General features: G+C 42.3%; 1 protein-coding gene across 2 annotated transcripts in view; it reads left to right on the top strand.

Moving 5' to 3' along the window:
• Pik3cb (phosphatidylinositol-4,5-bisphosphate 3-kinase catalytic subunit beta) overlaps positions 1-22,045 on the top strand; it is a 108,357-nt gene that overhangs the window by 20,526 nt on the left and 65,786 nt on the right. For both annotated transcript variants that reach the window (XM_038324013.1, XM_038324012.1), the window contains exons 3-4: positions 16,306-16,492; positions 21,094-21,319. In XM_038324013.1, coding sequence (XP_038179941.1) covers positions 16,322-16,492; positions 21,094-21,319 — 397 coding nt within the window. In that variant the 5' untranslated portion in view covers positions 16,306-16,321. The remainder of the gene's footprint in view (positions 1-16,305; positions 16,493-21,093; positions 21,320-22,045) is intronic.

Genomic DNA, 22,045 nt, shown 5'->3' with positions numbered 1-22,045 from the left:
TTATCTCCCCAATGTTGGGGTTGGAGGCATTCACCGTCATGTTTTTGATTTTTTTGAGACAGGGTCTTATTTAGTCCATGTTGGCTTTAAAGCCATTATGTTGCTGAAGATAACATTGAACTCCTGAACCTCCTGTCTCCCTGTTCTAAGTGCTGTGATTATAGGCAGGTGCCACCAAGCCTGGTGCTGATCTGTTTTAATTTGAAAGTTTTTTATGTTTACAAACACTGAGTGAACAGAGTGGTCTAGTTTTAGCCTGCCTGCAGTGTTTGGGGGAGCTGGTGTCCTACCTCCAGTTCTGTTTCATTGCTCAAGGGTCCTTTTCACTAATAGCACTGTGTGTTTATACAGTTGGAAATGATGTTCATAAAGATATTATTGAGTGTCTACAGTTCTGGTCCTTTGATAATGCAGCGGCAATGTGCATTTTGCTTTTAATCAGAACATAACTGGTCAGATTGTCATGTAGTCTTCCTTAGACAGTAAGGACACTATGAAAGCTGTGACTGTCTGCATAGCATGACCTTTCAAAACTGTTTTTTTATGTTGCCAGAATCTCATTTAGCCTTTTGACAGCCACACGCTAGAGGAAGTAGTAGCTAAAGGGCAGTATAAATGTCTGCCTTGTTCTCAATCCAGTTTTCCAGTGGAAGAGGGTGTTGGATTGTCCGTGCTAGTTCATGCTTATGGCTTTATGTGAAAGCTTAGGTTAAGGCAGACTTAAATTATTATTATTATTAATAATAATACATATTATTATTATTAGTGTGTGTGTGTGAGAGAGAGAGACAGAGAGAGATGGTGTATGTTCCACAGTACTCATGTATTCAGAAGATATCTTTGTCTAGTTGGTCCCCTCTGTCCACCTTTATGTAGATTTCAGGCATCAGACTCTGGCTGTCTTTCCCTGCTGCTGAAAACACCTCTGCCTGTTAAGTCATCTCACTGGTCCAGGTTTGTCTGTTTTAGATTATTTTGTTTGTTTGTTTTTGTTTTTTGTTTGTTTGAGACAGGATTTTGCTGTAGTCTTGGCTGTTCTGGAACTCTCTGAAGACCAGGCTAGCCTTGAACTCAGCTTCACCTTCCTCTGCCTCCTGAGTGCTGGGATTAAAGGCGTGCACTATCACTATCTGATAGTTTATTTTCTATGTGTATTTTGCCCCCATGTAGATAGGTATGCCTTTGCATCACACATGTGCCTGGTATCTATAGAGGGCATGGAATAATGTGGAAGTCTCTGAAACTGGATTTGTGGACAGTTGTCAGCTGCCATGGAGGTGCTGATGATCCATCCCAGGTCCTCTGTAAGAACAAGTGCTCATAACTGTTGAGCCATCTTTCCAGCCCCAAAGGGTTTCATTTCATTTTTTTTAAATATTTATTTCTTTATTATGTATACAACATTCTGCCTCCGTGTATGCCCGCACGCCAGAAGAGGGCACCAGACCTCTTTACAGATGGTTGTGAGCCACCATGTGGTTGCTGGGAATTGAACTCAGGACCTTTGGAAGAACAGGCAGTGCTCTTAACCTCTGAGCCATCTCTCCAGCCCTCATTTCATTTTTTATATACTATGTGTGTGTGTGTGTGTGTGTGTGTGTGTCTGACTGTGTGACTATATGAACGCACATATAGTATGCCTGTGTGTACACATTCCAGCTAGAAGAATTTGGGTCTCCGGCTATCATCCTGTTCCTTTGAATCACAGTTTCTTCCTGAACCTGGGGCTCACATTTTTACAACTAGGCTCAAAACCATCAAGCCTGGGCAGCCCTCATCTCCATTCTCATCAGAGCTGAGGTACCGTTGGGAGCTATGAACCCCCAGATCCTGAATTTCTTGTAAACAACTTGTTTTCCTCTGCTCTGAGACAGCTTGCAGCTGCTCTGAGCACGAGACCCTCAGGAGTTCCTGATGGCAGGGGAGTGATTTCTGGTGGGTTTGGCTGGGGCATGGCTATCCCTATATAAGCTGCCCCTGGACACAATAAAGGAGGCATTCCTGTTTCAAGGATGACCCGTGTCTCTGTCTGTGTGTTTTTGTGTGTTTCAATTTCCAGCCCCTTGCCCAGTTCACGAACTGTATGGTAGCGCTTAGAGCACTGATGGACATGGTGCGCTACAAGGTATTGATGTGTGGCTATGCCTGGCTTGCTCTGTGGGTGCTGAAATACAAACTCCAGTCCTCATGATTATGCAGGAAGTGCTCTCATCTAAGGAGCCATCTTTGAAGTCCTGGAAGTTACTGGTTTAATGCATAACACAGGATACATATAGGATATATGGTTTTGTTTTTTTTTTTTGAGACAGGGTTTTTCTGTGTAGTCCTGGCTGTCCTAGATCTTGAATTCACAAATATCCACCTGTCTCTGCTGGGATTAAAGGTGTGTGCCACCATTGCCCAGCAGGATATATTCTAAGTGAAATTTTATAAAATGGATAGTACGAATTGAGTTTCCAATTCTGAAATGCTCCATAATCCAGACTTTGTGTGAATGGAGTATTGGGAATTGAGCCCAGAGCCTTATCGGAGCTCAGGTACCATTATAATGGTGTTATAAACATCAACTATCAGGATACAAAGCCTTGCTACAGTCTATAATGTGTATTCTGTCTTAAACTTTGGAGAAAAGACAAAGTTATAACAAGCAGTTGGACAGGTACATGATAGGAACAACTTAGAGGTGGGAATCATGCGGGATGAGTCCAGTTGTAGGGACTAGAGCAGACTGGAGTTTGGCTTTGTTAACACCAATACTAACACCATAGGCTGAGAGGACTAGAGAAAGAGTTCCCATCACCCGACTCTTCATGCCAGGCCTAGCTCAGTCGGTAGAGCATGAGACTCTTAATCTCAGGGTCATGAGTTTGGGCCCCATATTGGACGCCACTTTGTAGTAGGGAGCAGGGCCCCTTGTTTGTCCTGGCCGCCCTGCTAGCTTACACCTGAAATAATCACACAGAAATGGTATTAATTAAATTACTGCCTGGCCATTAGCTCTAGCCTCTTATTGGCTAACTCTCACATCTTGATTAGCCCATTTCTATTAAATCTGTGTATCATCAGTGACTGTGGCTTAATGGCAAGATTCTAACCTACGTCTGTCTCAGGCCGGAGATTCACGGCTTCTGCCACTCTGTCCTTCTTCCCAGAATTCTTTTCTGTCTTCCCTGCCTACCTGAGTTCCTCCGTATCAACTAGGCCAAGGCAGTTTCTTTAATAACCAATGAAAGCAACACAAATACAGAAGGACCTCCTATACCATCTCTGAAAGTTTGCTTACATAAAAAACATTCAGTGGGGCTGGGGAAGTGGCTCTCTGATTAAAGTGCTTGCCGTGCAAACAGCAAATGTAAAGACCCCCTCCTCCCCGAACCTAGGAACTGCTGGCTGGACCACTCAGCCTGCCTATAATTCCAGCACTGGGGAGGTGGAAATGAGGTCCCCTAGGTAAGCTGGCTAGCCCAGCCGTACCTGTGAGCTGGGGTTTAGCTGGAGAGACTGCCTCAGTGAATATTATGGAGAGCAATGGAGGAAGGCTCTTAAATTAGCCATCCACATACACACATTTTCATATATAAACACACATGCACATCACACACAAGAAGAAAAGAGACATGCCTGTGAAGACTTAAATTTACAGAAAACCGTAAAAATAAGACCTGTGTGTGATAACCCTGGGCAATAGTGCTTTCCTCTGTTCCTTCCTTTTGGAAGAGACATTTCACTGAGTTTTGTTTCATTTCCTTAGTTTGTTTTTATATCTTTATGATCGTGATCTGTCTTTGCATCTCTAATAATATTTACCTTTTTTGAGATCTCTCTGTATAGCTCCCCCCAGTTGGCTATAGACCTGGCTGGCCTCAAACTCACAGAGACCCACCTAATTCTGCCTCCTGAGTGTTTGGACTAAAAGTACACGTCACCATTCCCAGTGGTTTTGATTTTGCTTGTTTTGAGGCAGGGTCCTACTATGTAACCAGGCTGGTCAGGAACTTATGTTGTGGCCTGGAACCAGCAGTGACTTTCCCTGCGTCAGCCACCTACGTGGGTCACCATGTCTATCTCTAATGATATTCCAAACGTTAAATGTAGTTAAGTAAATTGAATCTTATAGTATGTGTTCTTTTACTACCCCTCCCTCCTTTTTAAAATTGAGACAGTGTCTCACATTATTCCAAACTGGTGTGAAACTGAGTAGCAATTCTTCTGCCTTAGCCCCCTGAGTACTAACAGACGTGAGTTCATGCCTGGCCCTTTTGTTTCTGTTAACTGTGGTCATCAATGGTGTGTATAGAGTTATATTTGATTATTTAGTGGGTTTTTTTTTTCTTTTTTGAGATAGGGTTTTTCTGTAGCTTTGGAACCTGTCCTGGAACCCCCTCTGTAGACCAAGCTGGTCTCAAACTCATAGAGATCACCTGTCTCTGCTTCCCAAGTGCTGGTATTAAAGGCGTGCAACACCACTGCCTGGCTGAAAAATTTTAGTTTTAATGTTCACGTGCCTCTAATATTCTTGGATAAGAGTATCATAGAATAAAGACCAGTGGAGTTTTTTGGTGTTCTGTTTAGAGAAGAATAATGCTTCTGGGTTATTTGGGCTTTGGTAACTTCTGGTTGCTTTGCTTTTTAAGTTGGGTTCATATTCCCTTGATAGTCCTTTTCACATTGTAGCTCATCAGCTGTGCAAGTTGTGTGCTTTGACTCATGGCCTGTTAAGTTTGGGTTTTGGTTAAGCTATATCCCTACCCCTAAAACACGCTTCATCTCATCATTTTGGTCTTGCCTCTTGAGTATTTTTCATTGGATCTCCTCTTGTTCATCTTCATCAGGAATAACACCACATGTACTCAGCCTCCTCTTCGCTCTGTGCCTGTCCTCTGGCTCTTCTGATGTCCTGGCTAATTTCCTGTCTGCCTTAAGTCAGATTCATATTCACTACACCTCTGCAGCTGTTTTGGAAATGGTGGTTTTCAGAGGTGCTAAAGGAGAACAACTGCTGTGTTCATTTCCACGGGGCGGGAGGGGGGGGGGGTTGTGCTCTGAAATACAGTGCCAAGTAATGACCGGAGGAAAGCGGTGAATGCCGGGTAGAAGCGAGGGCTTCACTGGAGTCACTGTTACCGATAATTCTGTTTCCTGTGTGGACGGAGAAGGGAAACGCTTGATATTGGACTACCCATGACTAATGATTCTGAGTTTTAATCCTAGCCTTGCCACCACGTGTGTGTGACTAAATTAGTGAAGGTCATTGTAACAGACTGAACATTAATAATGGTCAAACATAGCAGACTCTGTGTTTTCGCTCCAGAAGCAATTGCTTCCACTCTGTGGCTGTCATTTGTTGTCTATGGGTGTTGTAAGGGGAATGCAATGATGCAGGCAGTCGTCATCCTGAGGAACCTTAGTCTCTGCATGCGGTGGAGAGAACTTCATAATCAGCCACTTGTAACTTCACAGGAAGCTACAGTCTTTGCCTTACCTGGTGTTCCATCCCAGTTCCAAGTCTGTCACGGAGGCATGGATGTAGTTATCTTATTCCTTAGGCCCCAGTTTTAAATGTTTAAGTGTTCATACTTTTTCAATCCCAGCATTCAGGGAGTTGGAGGCAGATGGATCTCTCTCTTCTTTTAATTTTATTGATTTTTATTGAGCTCTACATTTTTCTCTGCTCCCCTCCCTGCTTCTCCCCTCCCCTTCAACCCCCTCCCAAGGTCCCCATGCTCCCAATTTACACAGGAGATTTTGTTTTTTGTTTTTTTTTTACTTCCCATGTAGATTAGATCTACGCATGTCTCTTTTAGGGTCCTATTGTTGTCTAGGTTCTCTGGGATTATGATTGTAGGCTGGCATTCTTTGCTTTATGTTTAAAAACCACTTATGAGTGAGTACATGTGATAATTGTCTTTCTGGGTCTGGGTTACCTCACTCCTCACTCAAAGTGATGTTTTCTAGCTCCATCCATCCAAAATTTAAGATGTTATTTTTTTCTGCTGTGTAAATGTATCATATTTTCCTTATGCATTCTTTGGTCAAGGGGCATTTAGGTTGTTTCCATGTTCTGGCTATGACAATGTTGCTATGAACATAGTTGAGCACATGTCTTTGTGGCACGATTGAGCATCCTTTGGATAAATACCCAAAAGTGGTATTACTGGGTCTTGAGGAAGGTTGTTTCCTAACTTTCTGAGAAATCGCCACACTGACATACATCCAAAGGGGCTGTAGCAGCTTGCACTCCCATCAGCAATGCAGGAGTGTTCCCTTTACCCCACAACCTCTCCAGCATAAGTTGTCATCAGTGTTTTTGATCTTGGCTATTCTTACAGGTGTAAGATGGAATCTCAGGGTTGTTTTGATTTGCATTTCTCTGATGACTAAGGAATGTTGCACATTTCCTTAAGTGTCTTTCAACCATTTTAGATTCCTTTGTTGAGAGTTCTCTGTTTAGGTCTGTACTCCATTTTTTTTTATTGGATTATTTGTTTTTTTGATGACCAATTTCTTGAGTTCTTTGTATATTTTGGAGATCAGACCTCTGTCTGATGTGGGGTTGGTAAAGATCTTTTCCCATTCTGTAGGCTATCGTTTTGTCTTGTTGACTGTGTCCTTTGCTTTACAGAAGCTTTTTATTTTCAGGAGGTCCCACTGTGCTGCTGGGGTTCTATTTAGGAAGTGGTTCCCTATGCTAATGCGTTCAAGTGTACTTCCCACTTTCTCTTCTATGAGGTTCAGTGTGGCTGGCTTTATGTTGAGGTCTTTGATCCATTTGGACTTGACTTTTGTGCATGGTGATAGATATGGATCTTCATTCTTCTACATGTTGATATCCAGTTATGCCAGCACCATTTATTAAATATGCTTTCTTTTTTTTTTTTTTTTTTTTGCTTCTTTGTCAAAAATCAGGTGTTCAAAGGTGTGTGGGCAGATGGATCTCTCGAGGCTAGCCTTGGTCTTCAAAGTGGGTTCTAGGATAGTCAGGGCTGTTACACAGAGAAACTGTCTTGTCTTAGGGGGAAAAGAATCTATACTTTAGGGCCAGCAAGATGCCTCAGTGGGTGAATGTGCTGTCAGCAAGCCTGAGAAACCTGAGACCAGTATGGTGGAAGGAGGAGATCAGCTCTCACAAGTTGTCCTGTGACATCACACATGCTGTAATGTACACACATGCCCCCATATGCTCTCACAAAATAAATATAATTTTAAAAGTAAAAATTCATATTCTTTTTGGTTTTTCAAGACAGATCTGCCTGTCTCTGCTTCCTGAGTGCTGGGATTAAAAGCATGCTCCACCACCACCCGGCCACCATACTCTCTTTTAAAATTATTTGTTCATTTATTTTTAATTTTGGGAGGGGGTTGGAGAGAGAATTTTTTTTGTGCAGCATTGAAACCTGTCCTGGCACTAGCTCTGTAGACCAGGCTGGCCTTGAACTCACAGGGATCCACCTGCCTCTGCTTCCTGAGTGCTGAGATAAAAGGTGTGTGCCACCACCACCTGGTTTTAAATTTATTTTTATTTTATTTGCATGTATGTCTGTGTGAGGATGTCAGATCTCGGAGTTATAGACAGTTGTTAGCTATGATGTGGGTGCTGGGAATTGAACTCAGGTCATCTGGAAGAGTAGTCAGAGCTCTTAACCACTGAGTCATCTCTCCAGCCCAAGAATCCATACTCATAAGCATGTGAGCATTTCCTTAGTGACTAAATCAAAGTGTTCCCAGGCATCTCCAGTGCACAGCCCGTGTTGTAGAAATTCAGGCTGTAACAGGTGGTCCTTACCAGCTTTGTTTTCACTGTCAGGCTTTCAAAGTTCACTGGCTTTCTCCAGAGCCTGATGCAGGCTTCATCTTGGAGCCAGGCATGGTGGCACATTCTGTAATCTCAGAATAGCAAATAGAATTTATTACATGAAATATAAGATTATGCATTTGTGCAAGTTGTTGGCAGACATATTAGTAACTGGCTTTAAAGTAAATTAAGAACGTTTAAAATAGTTGTATTCTTCGGAAAATATGACTGTTTCATTTGATTATTTATATTTTATTTTTTAAGACAGGGTCTCACTATGGAACCCTGGCTTGTCTAGAATTTATTGTGTAGACAAGGTTGGTCTTCTGTCTGCCTCTGGCTCTGGAGTGCTGGGATTAAGGGTGTGCACAGCACACATACACAGCACATACACTAAACAGGCCCTATGAAAACGGCATTGAGTCTCTTGAGAGGGTGGTGCCTGTACTCACCTGCCATACTTGCTTCTAATGGCCCCTCCACTTCACCTTACCTCCTAGCTCCTTGGTGTGGTCAGACAAATACTCTCTGTAGGCCTCTTTCCCAGCAGTCACCCTCATCTCCAGCGGCTGCGGCTCCTCTAGACCGAGGTGGAAATCACCGCAATGAACCATTTAAACCTGAGCTACCTTCTCATGTGTTTCCTTCATGTAAGAAGGAACACCCTCCAGGCAAAGCAGATCAGGCATGACTCCCACTTAACATCTGTGAGTGTTTGTGTGTATGACTGTGTGCCCTATGTGTGCAGTGCCCACAGAGGCCAGAAGAGGGCATTGGAGCTCAGGGACTGGAGTTAGGGATGGTTGTGAGCTGCCATGTGGATGTGGAAGATCAGCCAATACTCTTAACTGCTGAGCCATCTCTCCAGTCCCAGTGTTCTATTTTTTAAATCTTATCTTTCCTCAAATGTGTGGTGTACCTTTAACAGAATGAATGTTTAGTAAATATTAATTGAACTCAGGACCTTGTCTTGCTAGATAGGAATTCCACCTCTGGCTAGCCTCTCTCCTCCTCTTTGCTCAATGCTTTGCACTGAATGACACTGTCAGCTTGCCTTCTGTGGCTCACTGTATCCTCTAGAGAGAAAAGACGGTTCAAGGAGACTCCAGTGACAGACACCTCCATACTATTCTTAGTTCCCTACTTCCTCTTTGTATTTTGTCATTCATAGCCAGATACATTAAGAGGAAAATTGGTCACCAAGAGGAAAAAATTAAAACAAATAAATACTGTGTAAAGCAAAGATAAACCATTGTGCAAAAGAATAGAAAGCCCTGAAATGGCTGTGGAAAAAAAGCCAGTGTTGGTAACACTCTTTTAAATTGTATGCATTATCTCTTATTTTCAAACTGATAGTAGATAAATAGTTAAAAGGCCTAGAGCCTTAGCAGTGCTTTTTCTATAGCTGAAGCTATTTAAAATTCTTCTCATGTTGCTGTTTGCCATCCAGATGGCTTTCTGGCACCGGTTCAATTCCTAGATGTGAGGCTGTCGGTTACTCACGCGCTCCACTACACACTTGTGCAGTTTGGCTCTTGACTCATCCTCACAGCAGTTATATGTGGGTATCTTTGGCTACACAGTCTTTCCTGATTACCACGGTACTTACAAGTAAGAACCAGAAGTCCTTGGAAGATTTACTAACATTCACAAAAATATGCCCAGGAGCCTGTTAGACACAACCAGTGGAGTAAGAACCAGAAAGATGCCAGCTCTTAAGCAGTGAAACTTGTGGATCATTTCCTTTTATACCAGTCAAGATTTTTTCTAGCCTTTTGGGCTTGTTTTAGGTTTTGGGAACATGGTTTTTCTGTGTAGACCAGGCCGGCCTTGAACTCACAGAGATCCACCTGTATCTGCTTCCCCGAGTGCTGGGATTAAAGGTGAGCACCACCACTGCCTGGCTCTGCTTCTTATTGGAACTCTACTCATATCCTCCTTAGCTTCTTCCGTCTTCGAAGACCCATGTGACCCTTTGTGCCAGGCAAAGTAGTGTTTGGTGGTTAGCTTCAGGGACCATGATGGCTAAACACTAGTAAGATGTGTTTTGTTGTTGTTGTTGTTGTTTTAAAGAACTACTTAAGCAAAACTGTCGTAGATGATGTTTATGTCTGGACTTGGGTTACTGTTGATTGTCTTTTACAAGCACCCCTGACCCTGCAGTGCATGCTAGCAACTTCGTGACCAGGGCATTGCTGCTTTTGATTCTGTGCATTGGCTTATAGATTAACAACCTAAGTAAAAAGCCCTATTCTTGTTGCATGGCTTTCATTCACAAACAGAACAAAAAGCCATTGAGCACTTGTCCCTCAAATAAATGCTAAGGAAAGACCCGTGTCACAAGGCAGAGTTTCTAGGATGTACACAGCAGTAGGAGTAGCCCTGCTGTACATGGTCACATGATATATTGCCCTTGTCATTGAAGGAAGAATTTTTGTAGTAGCCCCTTCTATTTTTTTCTGAGCATTTTTATCACATTATCTTGTGTTTTGAAATGTTGTATTTATGTAAATTGTATTTGTTTTGGTCAGGAGGAATAAGATTTTAAAGTATGCTCCTTCTTTTGCTCTCCTTTTTTATAAACATTGTGTATGTGCCTGGGTGCTACATGGGGCCCGTGTGTAGATTCTTCCCACTTTTATGTGGATTTAGGATCAAGCTCAGGTTGCCATGCTTGCACAGCATTGCTGAGCTGTCTTGCTAGCTTGTAATTCTGAACTGATTTTGAATTGTTAATGCACTGCACTCTGATACAGAGTGACACCTCTAGTCCTTGATCCCAGAGGACTGATTAGGCACAGTAATAAAGAGAAAATTCAAATCAATAAAAGAAATCTCTGTGACAAATGAAGTCGAAATGTCATCACTAAGACTCCCAGCGTCCCATTAACAATCTGACTGTTACCCAAGAGAAATGAAATAATGACAGAGTGAGAAACCCTGCTCTAAATGCTTCCCCACCTGGCAATCCGGGGTGATGACTGGAAGCATGACTGACAGACACCGCTGCTGCTCTCACGGCAGAATGAATAGCTGGTCTTGTTAATATTAGCCCACGGGTAAACTAACATTCTTTCCAGGGCTTTTTAAATGCCAGGGGCTGTTACAGGTACATTTTGGGGGATATTCTTAAAAAATTTAATCCAGCTGGGTGGTGGTGGCGCACACCTTTAATTCCAGAACTCAGGAGGCAGAGACAGGCAGATCTCTGTTTGAGGCCAGCCTGGTTCCAGGATAGAATCCAAAGCTACAGAGAGAAACCCTGTCTCAAAAAACAACAACACCAATTTAATTCAGTTAATTTTTTGTAACAGTGTGACTGCATTGCCAAGGCTGGTCTAGAACCTTCTATATAGACCAGGCTAGCCTCAACTCAAGAACTGCTACTTCTTCCTCCTGAGTGCCAAAGGCCAGAGAGATTTAGCTGCTTGCTTATTCAAGGATTCAAGGTCATAACAACTTAAGTATATAACAGCTAGTTCCCAAAAAACATGGAGATAAAACCAGATTATCCAAAAGATCCCTTGAAGGGAGGGCCTCATGCCTTACCATCTCTGAGCAGCTATTGACAGTTAATGGTTGTCAGGGAACGGGAAGTTGTTTTCTTCAGAAGTGGCTACAAGTTACTTGCCCATATTTCAGTCAACACCTTTCCAACCATGCTCCTGCAAACAGCACTAATTTAACTTAGTGGGTCACCAAAAAAAGTAACAAAGCTGGACAGTAGTGGTGCCTGCCTTTAATCTCAGCACTCAGGAGGCAGAGGCAGGTGGATCTCTGGTCTACAGAGGGAGTTCCAGAACAGCCACAGCCACTCAGAGAAACCCTGTCTCAAAAACAACAGCGACAAAAACAAACAAAAAGCACTCCCATAACAGAAAGCTATGAAGACAGTCTTGCTGGGAAGAGGGGTTCATTAGGTGAGGGTCACCTGAAGGGAGTATAGAGTGATCAAACTGTAGTATATACATGTGTGAAATTGTCAAAGAATAATACATTTTGAAAAAAAATCATACAGAAAAAAGACAACTCTTGTGTTTCAGTAAAAATTATCTATGGATCTGGTTCAGTATTAGTGAGGTTTTAAAAAAGATTTATTTGTGTACTTTATGTATATGGGTGTTTTGTCTATTTGTACATTTGCACACTAGAAGGTATCACATTTCTTGGGACCAAAGTTATAGATGGTTGTGAGTCATTCTGTGGGTGCTGGGAATTGAACTCAAGACCTTTGGAATTGCAGCCAGTGCATTTAACTGCTGAGCCATCCTTTCAGCCCCGTATTAGTAAGTTTTATACTACATTAAAAAGTGATAATCAGCCAGTCATGGTGGCATGTCCCTTTAATCTTCAGAGGCAGAGGCAGGTGCAGGCGGCTCTCTATGAGTTAGAGGCCAGTCTGCTTTACATAGTGAGTTCCAGAACAGCCAGGGCTCTGTAGAGACTCTGTCTCAAAACAAAAGTGATAATTATAGGATTAAAAAGTCAAATATATGTTTAATGAGTTGTGTAAAATTAGACTTTGAACTTCATAATAAATTTACCTTTTGTTTTACATTTTGCACGTGTTCACATGAAGAAAAGTTATTTAGAGAGCTCTCTTCTAAGAATCACAGTGATTCAAGTAAAATGATTTTAAAGTGAAGCCCTTAAGTCTGGTGTGGCAGTTGTTCTGTGTAATCTCTCTGTGGTTTTGCTACAGAGGCAGGGAGTTTGCAGCAAGTCTGAGGCTAGGGCAGGTTACAAAGTGAAAATTCGTGCACCAAACAACAAACCTGCTAAGTTTTTACAAGGCTGATTACTATGGTGAGTGGGGTAGGTAGTGGAATGGGGATGAGCCCTAGTTGCATGCCGTCCCGTGAATTACCTCTGAAGGAAGCTGGAAGGCTGCAGTGGCAAACGTAGCCTTTGCTGCCAGTGGGTATGGCGCCTTCCAGTGTCGGGAGAGTAGGGCCCAGAGAGAGGCATCCAGATCAGCAGTACAGAATGTAGTTGGCAGAGAAAGGCAGGAAACCTTGGACCACCAGGGCTATGTGTAAAAAGCAGTATGCTCAAGGGGAGAGACCCAGTCTCCAGACCTATGGAGAACCATGGGACCCCCACCATTTCCTTCTTGTGCTGGCCTTCTAGTGTTTCCATTCTCAGGGCTGCCTTTCTCTGTTAGAGACTGTTTCTGTTACTGTCCATGTGCTCCTGGGCCAGCTTTTTCCCAGGACATGGAACCTGGAAGGCTGAGTGGGTGTCCTCTGTACTCAAGTCACACATGAAACAGTAGATGCTTGCCTTTCTTCTTGCTTTATCATGGAAACAGGAAATAATATTCCTTAATTTTCTTTTCATTCTCTCTCAAAGTTTGTTCCATTAGTTTTCAGAGTGTTTGCTTGTGTTTTTGTTCACTCATGTCAGAAGTGTGTGCTGGTCTTTCCTTGTCTCCTGACTTACAGACATTAGTGACTTTCCTGGCATGTCACTGGGAAGTAGAGGTCTTTCAACTTTTCCTCTTCCTCCAGTGGACAGATGGCAGCTTGTGTGCTGTAACTACTGTCTACAGGTTCAGTGGGGCTAGTTGTCCCTGCTGTGTTCTACACACTTAGAGCATCCCTGAAAAGTTGTTTTCATACTTTAAAAATGTTTCTTGTTTTCAGTGTTTGATCTTATGCTTTCATAAACTGAAGACCCCGAAGACTTGGTAGCCCTGTGAGAACATTTCCTTTAAAGGAGACAAGGGAAACATGGGCTAATTGCTTTGAAACTAAAACAATGCCCTCCTGCTCCTGCTTCTGTCTTCCTGAATAGGGATGTCTCTTGGGCCTTAGTTTCTTAACTTTAAAACGAGGAGAGTCTGTCGATCCTAGCCCAGAGCTCATAGACTGGACTCTGCATGTGTTGCTCTCTGTGAAATAAAGATGGCAGGAAGGCAAAGAGGAATCAAACACTTTACTTTCAATTTAGATGCAGCAATGGGAGATACAGGGCTGTGGACTTCAGGCATGCTAGGCAAGTCCTCCACCAATACACTACACTCAACAGTAGTAATTTTATTTTCCTAAAAGTATTTCTTTTTCCTTTTTGGAGGGTGGAGCGCTCTTTTTGAGACAAGGTCTTTATCATGCAGCTATGGCTGTCCGGGAACTTGCTCTCTAGACCAGGATGGCCTCAAACTCACGGAGATCTGCCTGCCTCTGCCTCCTGAGCGCTGGGATTAAAGGCATGGGCTGTCATGCCCTGTTTTAAAACAATCTTTCCTTCCTTCCTTCCTTCCTTCCTTCCTTCCTTCCTTCCTTCCTTCCTTCCTTCCTTAATTCTTTCTTCCTTTTGTTTTTGTTTTACATGGTTTCTCTGTGTAGCCCTGAAGCATATGCCTGTTTTCTGCCTCCAAAGTGGTAGGAGTAAAGGTTTGTACCACCACATCCAATTTAAAAGTATTTCTAATAGGAACAAGCATCATGGTGTATGCCTGTAACTCCAGGATTTGGAAGGTGGAACAAGAGATACTGACATTCTAGGCTATTCTGGGTCACATGAGGCTCTGTCTCTTAAATAATAAGTTCATTATATTGGGGATATACAGTTGTGTGTAGTGCTTGCTTAGAATATTCAAAGCTCTGGGTTTCATCACCAGCATTTGGAAAAATAAAATTCTGGGCATGGTGATAACACACTTGGGAAATCGAGGTAGGAGGAGTGTTATAAGTTCAAGGGCCAGCCTAGGCTAATATAGTGCAAGATCCCGGCCTCCCCCACTAACTCCTTAAACCAAGCCAAGTCTACAAAGCAGGGGGTGATGGCACACATTTGTTATCTAGTTCTATGGTAGGCAGAACAGTCTCCAGTTTGAGGGTAGCCTGGGCTTTATAGGGAGACCCTGCTTCAAGTAAAACCCCCAAAGCCAAAAACCAAGGACACCTCTACGGAAGCGTGTTGCTCTGTTGTCGAGGTTCTGTTGGATGTGCAAGCAAACACATACCACACAGCTGAGGTCTTTAAATCTGAATCATTGGAATATCTATATGTTTGTCTGTGTAAATTCTGAGTAGTGACGACTGAAAGTGACTTTAAATAGTTGATTTCTAGTGACTTTCTTTTTTTAGTTTAAGTGTTTATTTTTAAATATGTGTCTGTGTGGGTATGTGTGCATTATATTGGATGCCCGAGGAAGGCAGAAGTGTTGGGTCCCTTGGAGTTCCAACTACTTAACCTGGGTGCTGGGAATTGAACTTGAGTCATCTTTCCGGCCGTTTTTTTTTTTTTGTTTGTTTGTTTGTTTTGTTTTGTTCTTTTTTGTTAATTTTACTTTTTTAAAAACCAGGTCTCCCTGTGTAGACCAGGGTGTTCTTAAAGTCAATATAGTGGGATTACAGACATGAGCCACCATGCCTGCCTTTCTTTGGCTATTTTATTATTTTTAAATTTTTAAAAATCAGGTTTACATGTGTGTATGTACCCTAGAGGAAGTCCACTTGTGGGAATTTGCCGTGCACCGCGCCCCCGTGTCTGCGTTTGTTGCGCTGGCGCACCCAGTTCCCGAGCTTTGGGCAAGGGGCAGGAGGTTAAAATACACAGAGAGACAGAGACACAGGTCATCCTTGAATTCCCCAAGAATGCCCCCTTTATTGTGTTCAGGGGCAGATTATATAGAGAGAGCCATGCCCCAGCCAAACCCACCAGAAACCACTCTCCTGCCATCAGGAACTCCTCAAGGTCTCGTGCTCAGGGCAGCTGTAGACACTCAGATTAGGGGATAACAAGAAATTCAGGATCTGGGGTCTCATTGCTCCCAACAGGAATTGGTTTTCTTTTTTCCATGTAGGTCCTGGTGCTGAGCCAGCTCTCTAACTTCCCCTTTGCTTTTTTAAAATACCGCATTTAGGAGTCTGAAGAGAAGGCTCAGTGGTTAAGAGCACTAGCTGCTCTTCAAGAGGACCCAGGTTCAGTTCCCCCAGCACAGCACTGGATGGCACACAACTCCTGTAACTCTCGCTCCAGATCTTATGCCTTTGGCCTCCGTGGGCACCTTTATCCACATTCACATACCCCCCATACTTAATATAAGAAAAAAAAACCCCACATTTATTTGGTCAAATTATATTATTGTCTCTATTGAAATTAAGAACTATTTGTAGGGCTGTTCAAAGGTTTAAACCATTTGCTGCGCATGTAGAAGGCCTGAGTTTAGTTTCCAGCACCCAGTCTGAAGAGCTTAAAATCATCTGTAACTCCAGCTCCAAGGCACCCCATGACCTCCGTCAGCACTAGGCATGTACATGGTGCACACACATGCAGATACACATACACATAAAAAGAACTAGTTATAGATTGGTGGTTTTCCATTTTCTTTCTGAGAATCTTGTTGTGCTTCACACTCAAGCCTTCTAGCTCCTGGGCCCAACTGATGTTTCTGCCTCAACATTCCAAATAGCTTAGGGCTATACGTGTGTTCCAACATGCCTACATTGTTGTGTCTTAAGTAACAATTAGCTAACGGCTATTTTTCCATTTTCCTTGATGTCCAGGGCCCCGAGGTTATGAATGTGCTTCAGCTCTATAATGCCTCCTGCTATGGCAGACATCCTTGACATCTGGGCAGTGGATTCACAGATCGCATCTGATGGCGCTATATCTGTGGATTTCCTTCTGCCCACTGGGATTTATATCCAGCTGGAAGTACCTCGGGAAGCTACCATTTCTTCTATTAAACAGGTATGTTTATAGTTAGAATGTCCCAAGATTTAGCCTACTTTCTGTGTAACTTAGTGTAAATCATATGGTAAAGCTGAGAGACATTTAAATTTCAGACCATTGCATTTAAAATTTTTGATATGTCCTATTTTGTTATATATAAACATGTTTATTCTCTCACCTTTGTTTTTGATCCATATGTGATAGCTGTGTTAAGAAAGATTGACACTTGTCATGGTGATGTGCTGTAATCTCAGCCCTTTGTTGGGGGTGGTAGGAGATGGAAGCAGGATGGGGCATTCCAGGCCATCCTTGGCCTTAAGTCTAAGGTCATTTTGGTCTACCTAGTACACACTGCTGTGGAAGGGCTAGAAAGTTGAATGTGTTCTGCTGTTATTCCTAATTTTTGAGCTAGTCATACCTTTTTCTTCTGTGTGATGTTTTGGTTGTCCCCACCCCCCTTGTCATGAGCCTGGAGAAGAATTTCCACTAAAAATCAATGGATACATGAAATCCATTTTCCTTTCCTCTTTTCTTTCTTTCTTTCTTTCTTTCTTTCTTTCTTTCTTTCTTTCTTTTTTTTTTTTTTTTTTTTTTTTTTGTCAACAGAGTCTTTCTTACTCTGGCCCCTTACTGGCCTAGCACTTGTAGCTGACTTCCTGTCTCAGCCTCTCAAGTGCTCATGTCAGTGGTGAGGGCACAGACACAACTCCCCACTGTTGCATGAAGTAACCCAAGGAGTTTCCAATATTAAAAAAAATATGTGTATGACTGCATGAATGTCTGTGCATTGTGTGTGTTAATAAAGACTTTGTGTGGGGGTTGCTTTAAGACAGGGTGTCACTCACTCACTATTGTAGACTTGACTGGCCTAGAGCTTGCTATATAGAGTAGACTGACTTTGAATGCCACAGGAATCTTTGTGCTTCGGTTTCCCAAGTTCTGAGATCAAAGGCATGTGCTTGGCAAAGATGCTTCTGGGCTTCTTTTTGGTTTTTCAATACAGGATTTCTCTGTGTACCCCTGGCTGTCTTAGAACTCACTCTGTAGACCAGACTGGCCTTGAATTCAGAGAGATTCACCTGCCTCTGCCTCCTGAGTGGTGGGATTAAAGGTGTGCACCACCACCCAGCTGCTTGTGGGCTTCTTGAAGATAAAAATACTGTTAACTGTTATTTTTAACAGTAGTCACATATACTGTTTAGGGCTTGGAGGGCTCTTTCTTTTAATGGTTGCTAATGGATCTAAATAAGATCACCAGATGGATCCTGGGGGAAGCGGCAGCACTACAGTTGATAAGGGAAAGTCTAGATCCTAGGGATGCAGGAAACTAGCATATCTTCACTGTAAACACAGTTAACAGTTGTTTGAAATTCTAGGAAATGTCTGGGGAGAGGTGTGAGGCCCTGCCCAAGGTCATGTACTCTGGATCCTAAAGCCTGGTTCTTTGCCAGTCTGCAACAAAACACTTACAACCTTTACAGCAAGCTTTGCTAAGTGTCCTGAGTTCTTTGTCGGCAGCGTTTATTGATTTATTTTTACAAGTGTTTGTATTGTGTATTCACGTGTGTGTGGCTGCGTGTGCATGTCCCACTATTCATGCATGGAGGTCACAGAACAACTTGCCGGAATTGCCTTTTGTCATGTGGGTTCTGGTTATCAGAGTTGGCATCAAGGGCCTTTATCCATTGAGCCACCTTGCCTACTTTCTACAGTGCATTTACTACAAGACTAAGCATGAGGGAAATTCCCCAGGAACTACATCTAAAACACAGATGTTTGGAAAATAAAGTCTCATTAAATTATATGGTTCAACTTTGACTAAATTGAAAGTTGCGTAATAACATCAGAAAAGTTATGAAATATATTTTATAATAATTGATGCCTGAGAATTTTGTAATGTTTTTTTAAAAAATTTTATATGCATTGGTGTTTTGCCTGCATGTATGTCTGCATGAGGGTGTCAGATCCCCTGGAAGTAGAGTTGCAGATGATTGTGAGCTGCCACGTGTGTGCCGAGAATTGAACCTGGGCTCTGGAAGAGCACACAATGCTCTTAATCACTGAGCCATCTCTCCAGCCCCCAGTGTTGTGTTTCTTTCTGGGCTGAAATAAAATTTCTGAAGTAAAAAGAAAATACAGAATGTAGCTACTGCATCACTGCTGAGAGCTTCTATTTATTTGTCTTTTTGTTTTGAGTCAGTGTCTTTCTCATAGCTTTTGTCCTCAGTCTCACAGAGACCCCCAGCCTCCACCCCCCAGTGCTGGCATTAAAGGCGTGTGCTACCATGCCTGACTATCTGTCCCTGTTTGTCCCATCAGGGCTGTTTAAGTCCCTGTAGCCCAGGCTGGGCTCTACTTACTGTGTAGTTGAGGATGACCTTGAACCACACCAGTTTTCTTTTTTCTTTTTTTTATCAGTTGCCAGTGACAAGTAGGACATCTAACCTTGCCTGAAATTTAGTTTAACCATTGATACTTTCCAATTTTTAAAAAAATTATGAAATATATAGATAATTAAGATTTGTAATTTAGACACTTTTAGTTTCTCGTAGCTCACTCAGGCTGACTTTGAATTTCTATAGTGGAGGATAACCTTGAACTCCTGATCCTCCTGACTGCCTCAAGTGCTGGGGCTGTAGGTCCATTTCACCATCATACTCTGTTCAGTTTTCTTTTTTGATTCAAAGTTATTTTTAGGAATGTTAAATATCATTGGTTCTTCATGAGAAGTTTCTTTGCATATTTTGTGTTCTGTGTTATTACATAGGAATTCCCTATATAACTAATTCCCTGTATAACTAATGATATGTATCTGACATATATAACTAATAATTCCCCATATAACTAATAACTAATAATATATAACTAATAATTCACTATATAATTACTTTAATTTGCTGTTTCATATGGTTAGGAGAATGATCTACAGTAGCTATATTTTTGGTTTTGATTGAATGAACTTATTAAGTATATAGCAAACAAAGGTAAAAGAACAAATAGCAAGTAGCAGATAGATAGCAAAACATCAACAAATCCGGGCAAACAAACATCCAGCAGGAACCAGCTGGAGTCCTGATGGCTGAGCTTCCTCATGGATGAGCTGCCCATGGTTGAATTTCTGACTCCATTTTTGCTGCAGCCACCTCCAGGGGAGGAATGGTTCATCTTCTAGCTGTTCTCAAGAATACAGTTTTTTTTCCACTCGTGGGCTGTTTTGCTCTTTTCTGTCATCTTTGTCACTGAGTTAGGTGACCCCTATCCCATCCTGGACAAGGGCTTTAGAAGGTACAGTTGAGACAAACAGGTCTGAAATAGGGAAGGGAACAACCTAGCTTCCAGAGCCAACTTCTCAGTGAACTCAAACAGCACATAACAACTTAGCAATACACTGTACACATTTCTTTTTAAAAGGAAAGATAAGGAAAACTAACAAACAAGCCTTGCTAGGTATGGTTATTCATGTCTGTAATCAGGGACTTGGGAGGATGAAATATATTACTGTAAGTTGAGACCCATCTAGGCTGTGTGTGTGTGTGTGTGTGTGTGTGTGTTTCTATGACAGCCTGAGCTACAATTTGAGGCCCTCTCCACATATAAACTTATACCACCTCCTCCCAAAAAAGAGAACCATTGATCTATATGACACAAATTTCCAAGTCAGTTTTGTTTTGTTTTTGTTTGTTTGTTTGTTTTTGTCATCCCCCCACCCCATTTTGATTTTCGAGACAGGGTTTCTCTGTGTAACTTTGGAGCCAGCCCTGCTTTGTAGACCAGTCTGGCCTTGAAATCAGAGATCTATCCACCTCTGCCTCTGAGTACTGGGATTAAAGGCCTGTACCACCACCACCTGCTTCAAGTCAGGTTTTTTTTTTTTTTTTTTTTTTTGGTTTTTCGAGACAGGGTTTCTCTGTGGCTTTGGAGCCTGTCCTGGAACTAGCTCTTGTAGACCAGGCTGGCCTCGAACTCACAGAGATCCGTCTGCCTCTGCCTCCCGAGTGCTGGGATTAAAGGCGTGCGCCACCACCGCCCGGCAGGTTTTTATTTTTATTTTTGTTTTCGTTATTTTATTATAATCTGTAACTCAACTGGCAGGTCCTTACTGCTAAACATATAGCTTCTCTATGAGTTTGACTCTTTTCAAATATTTATGGATATCTTGCCTGCATGAATGTCTATGTATGACATGTTTGAAGTATCTGCAAAGGCCAGAAGAGGGTGTCAGATCTCCTGGGACTGGAGTTTCAGATGGTTGTGAGTTGTAGTGAGGGCGCTGGTGCTTGAGCCCAGGTCCTAAAAGAAAGAGCAGCTGGTTCCACCACCATTCCCAACACACACACATACACACAACCCCCTCAGGGTTTCTCTAGCACTGACTGTCCTGGAACTCACTCTGAAGACCAGGCTGGCCTGGAACTCACAGAGATCCACCTGTCTGCCTTCTAAGTGCTGGGGTTAAAGGTGTGGACCACCACCGACCTCAGGAGGTCTTTTCAGTTGCTAAGTCATCTCTAGCCCCCTGCGTTTTGACTTTTACAAACAGGTAATGGTCATCCTTGTGTATGTATCTTTGTATATGAGTGCCAGTATTCCAGATAATGTCTTACTATTTTTTCCTGCAGATGTTATGGAAGCAAGTTCACAATTACCCAATGTTTAACCTCCTTATGGACATTGACTCCTACATGTTTGCATGTGTGAATCAAACTGCTGTATATGAGGAACTTGAAGATGAAACTCGAAGACTTTGTGATGTCAGACCTTTTCTTCCTGTTCTAAAACTAGTGACAAGAAGTTGTGACCCAGCAGAAAAATTGGACTCAAAAATTGGAGTCCTTATAGGAAAAGGTAATGTAAAAGGTTTCAGTATGAATTCTCAGCTTTGTCTTTGTTCTGCTGTGGGAGTATATTCTAAGATATTATTTTCAGCATTTTTGTCCATGGACTAATATTGGTATGTTCAGGGTTTGGGACTAAGGTCTGTGAGAACTGAAGTTTGAATGTTTAGACACATCTGTAGCAATGTGATATTGCTGCAGCTCCCAAGGGCTTGCATTCTGTATGTCTTTTTTCTTTCCTGTCATGGTCTGCTATAATGGTGAGGTTTCTGTCTCACCACGTAGACCTAGCGAGGGCTTGAAATTGTTGTCCACGGAAGTGACAATGCGCACCTTTAGTTCCAGCACTCTTTGAGGCTGGACTGGCCTACAGAGCACGGTACAGGTCAGCTAGGGATGCATAGGGAATCCCTGCCTCAGGCAGGCAGGTTGGAATCGACATCCTTCTAACTCAGCCTCGCGGGTGCAGATATTGGACCCACTACCTAGTGTGCACTGTCCTTCTTGGTTGAGAAACTTTCCTAATAAGTGATTTTTATTTTACTTTTTTATAAACTACCTATAATCCCCTCATAATATGAATTTATTTCAGATATAATTTTTTACTAATTAAGACCATAAGTTGATCAATATTTCTATAAATTTTTCATGTTTTTTGCAATTTTACTGGTTATTTTTAATTAGAAGTTATCTTTGTATCAAATAAGATATATCCATGGTTCCTTAAATTTTTTCT

The sequence above is a fragment of the Arvicola amphibius genome, chromosome 3, assembly GCF_903992535.2.
Source record: "Arvicola amphibius chromosome 3, mArvAmp1.2, whole genome shotgun sequence".
Lineage (NCBI taxonomy): Eukaryota > Metazoa > Chordata > Mammalia > Rodentia > Cricetidae > Arvicola > Arvicola amphibius.
The sequence above is the reverse complement of the archived record's forward strand: the minus strand, read 5'-3'. Positions and strand labels throughout refer to the sequence as shown.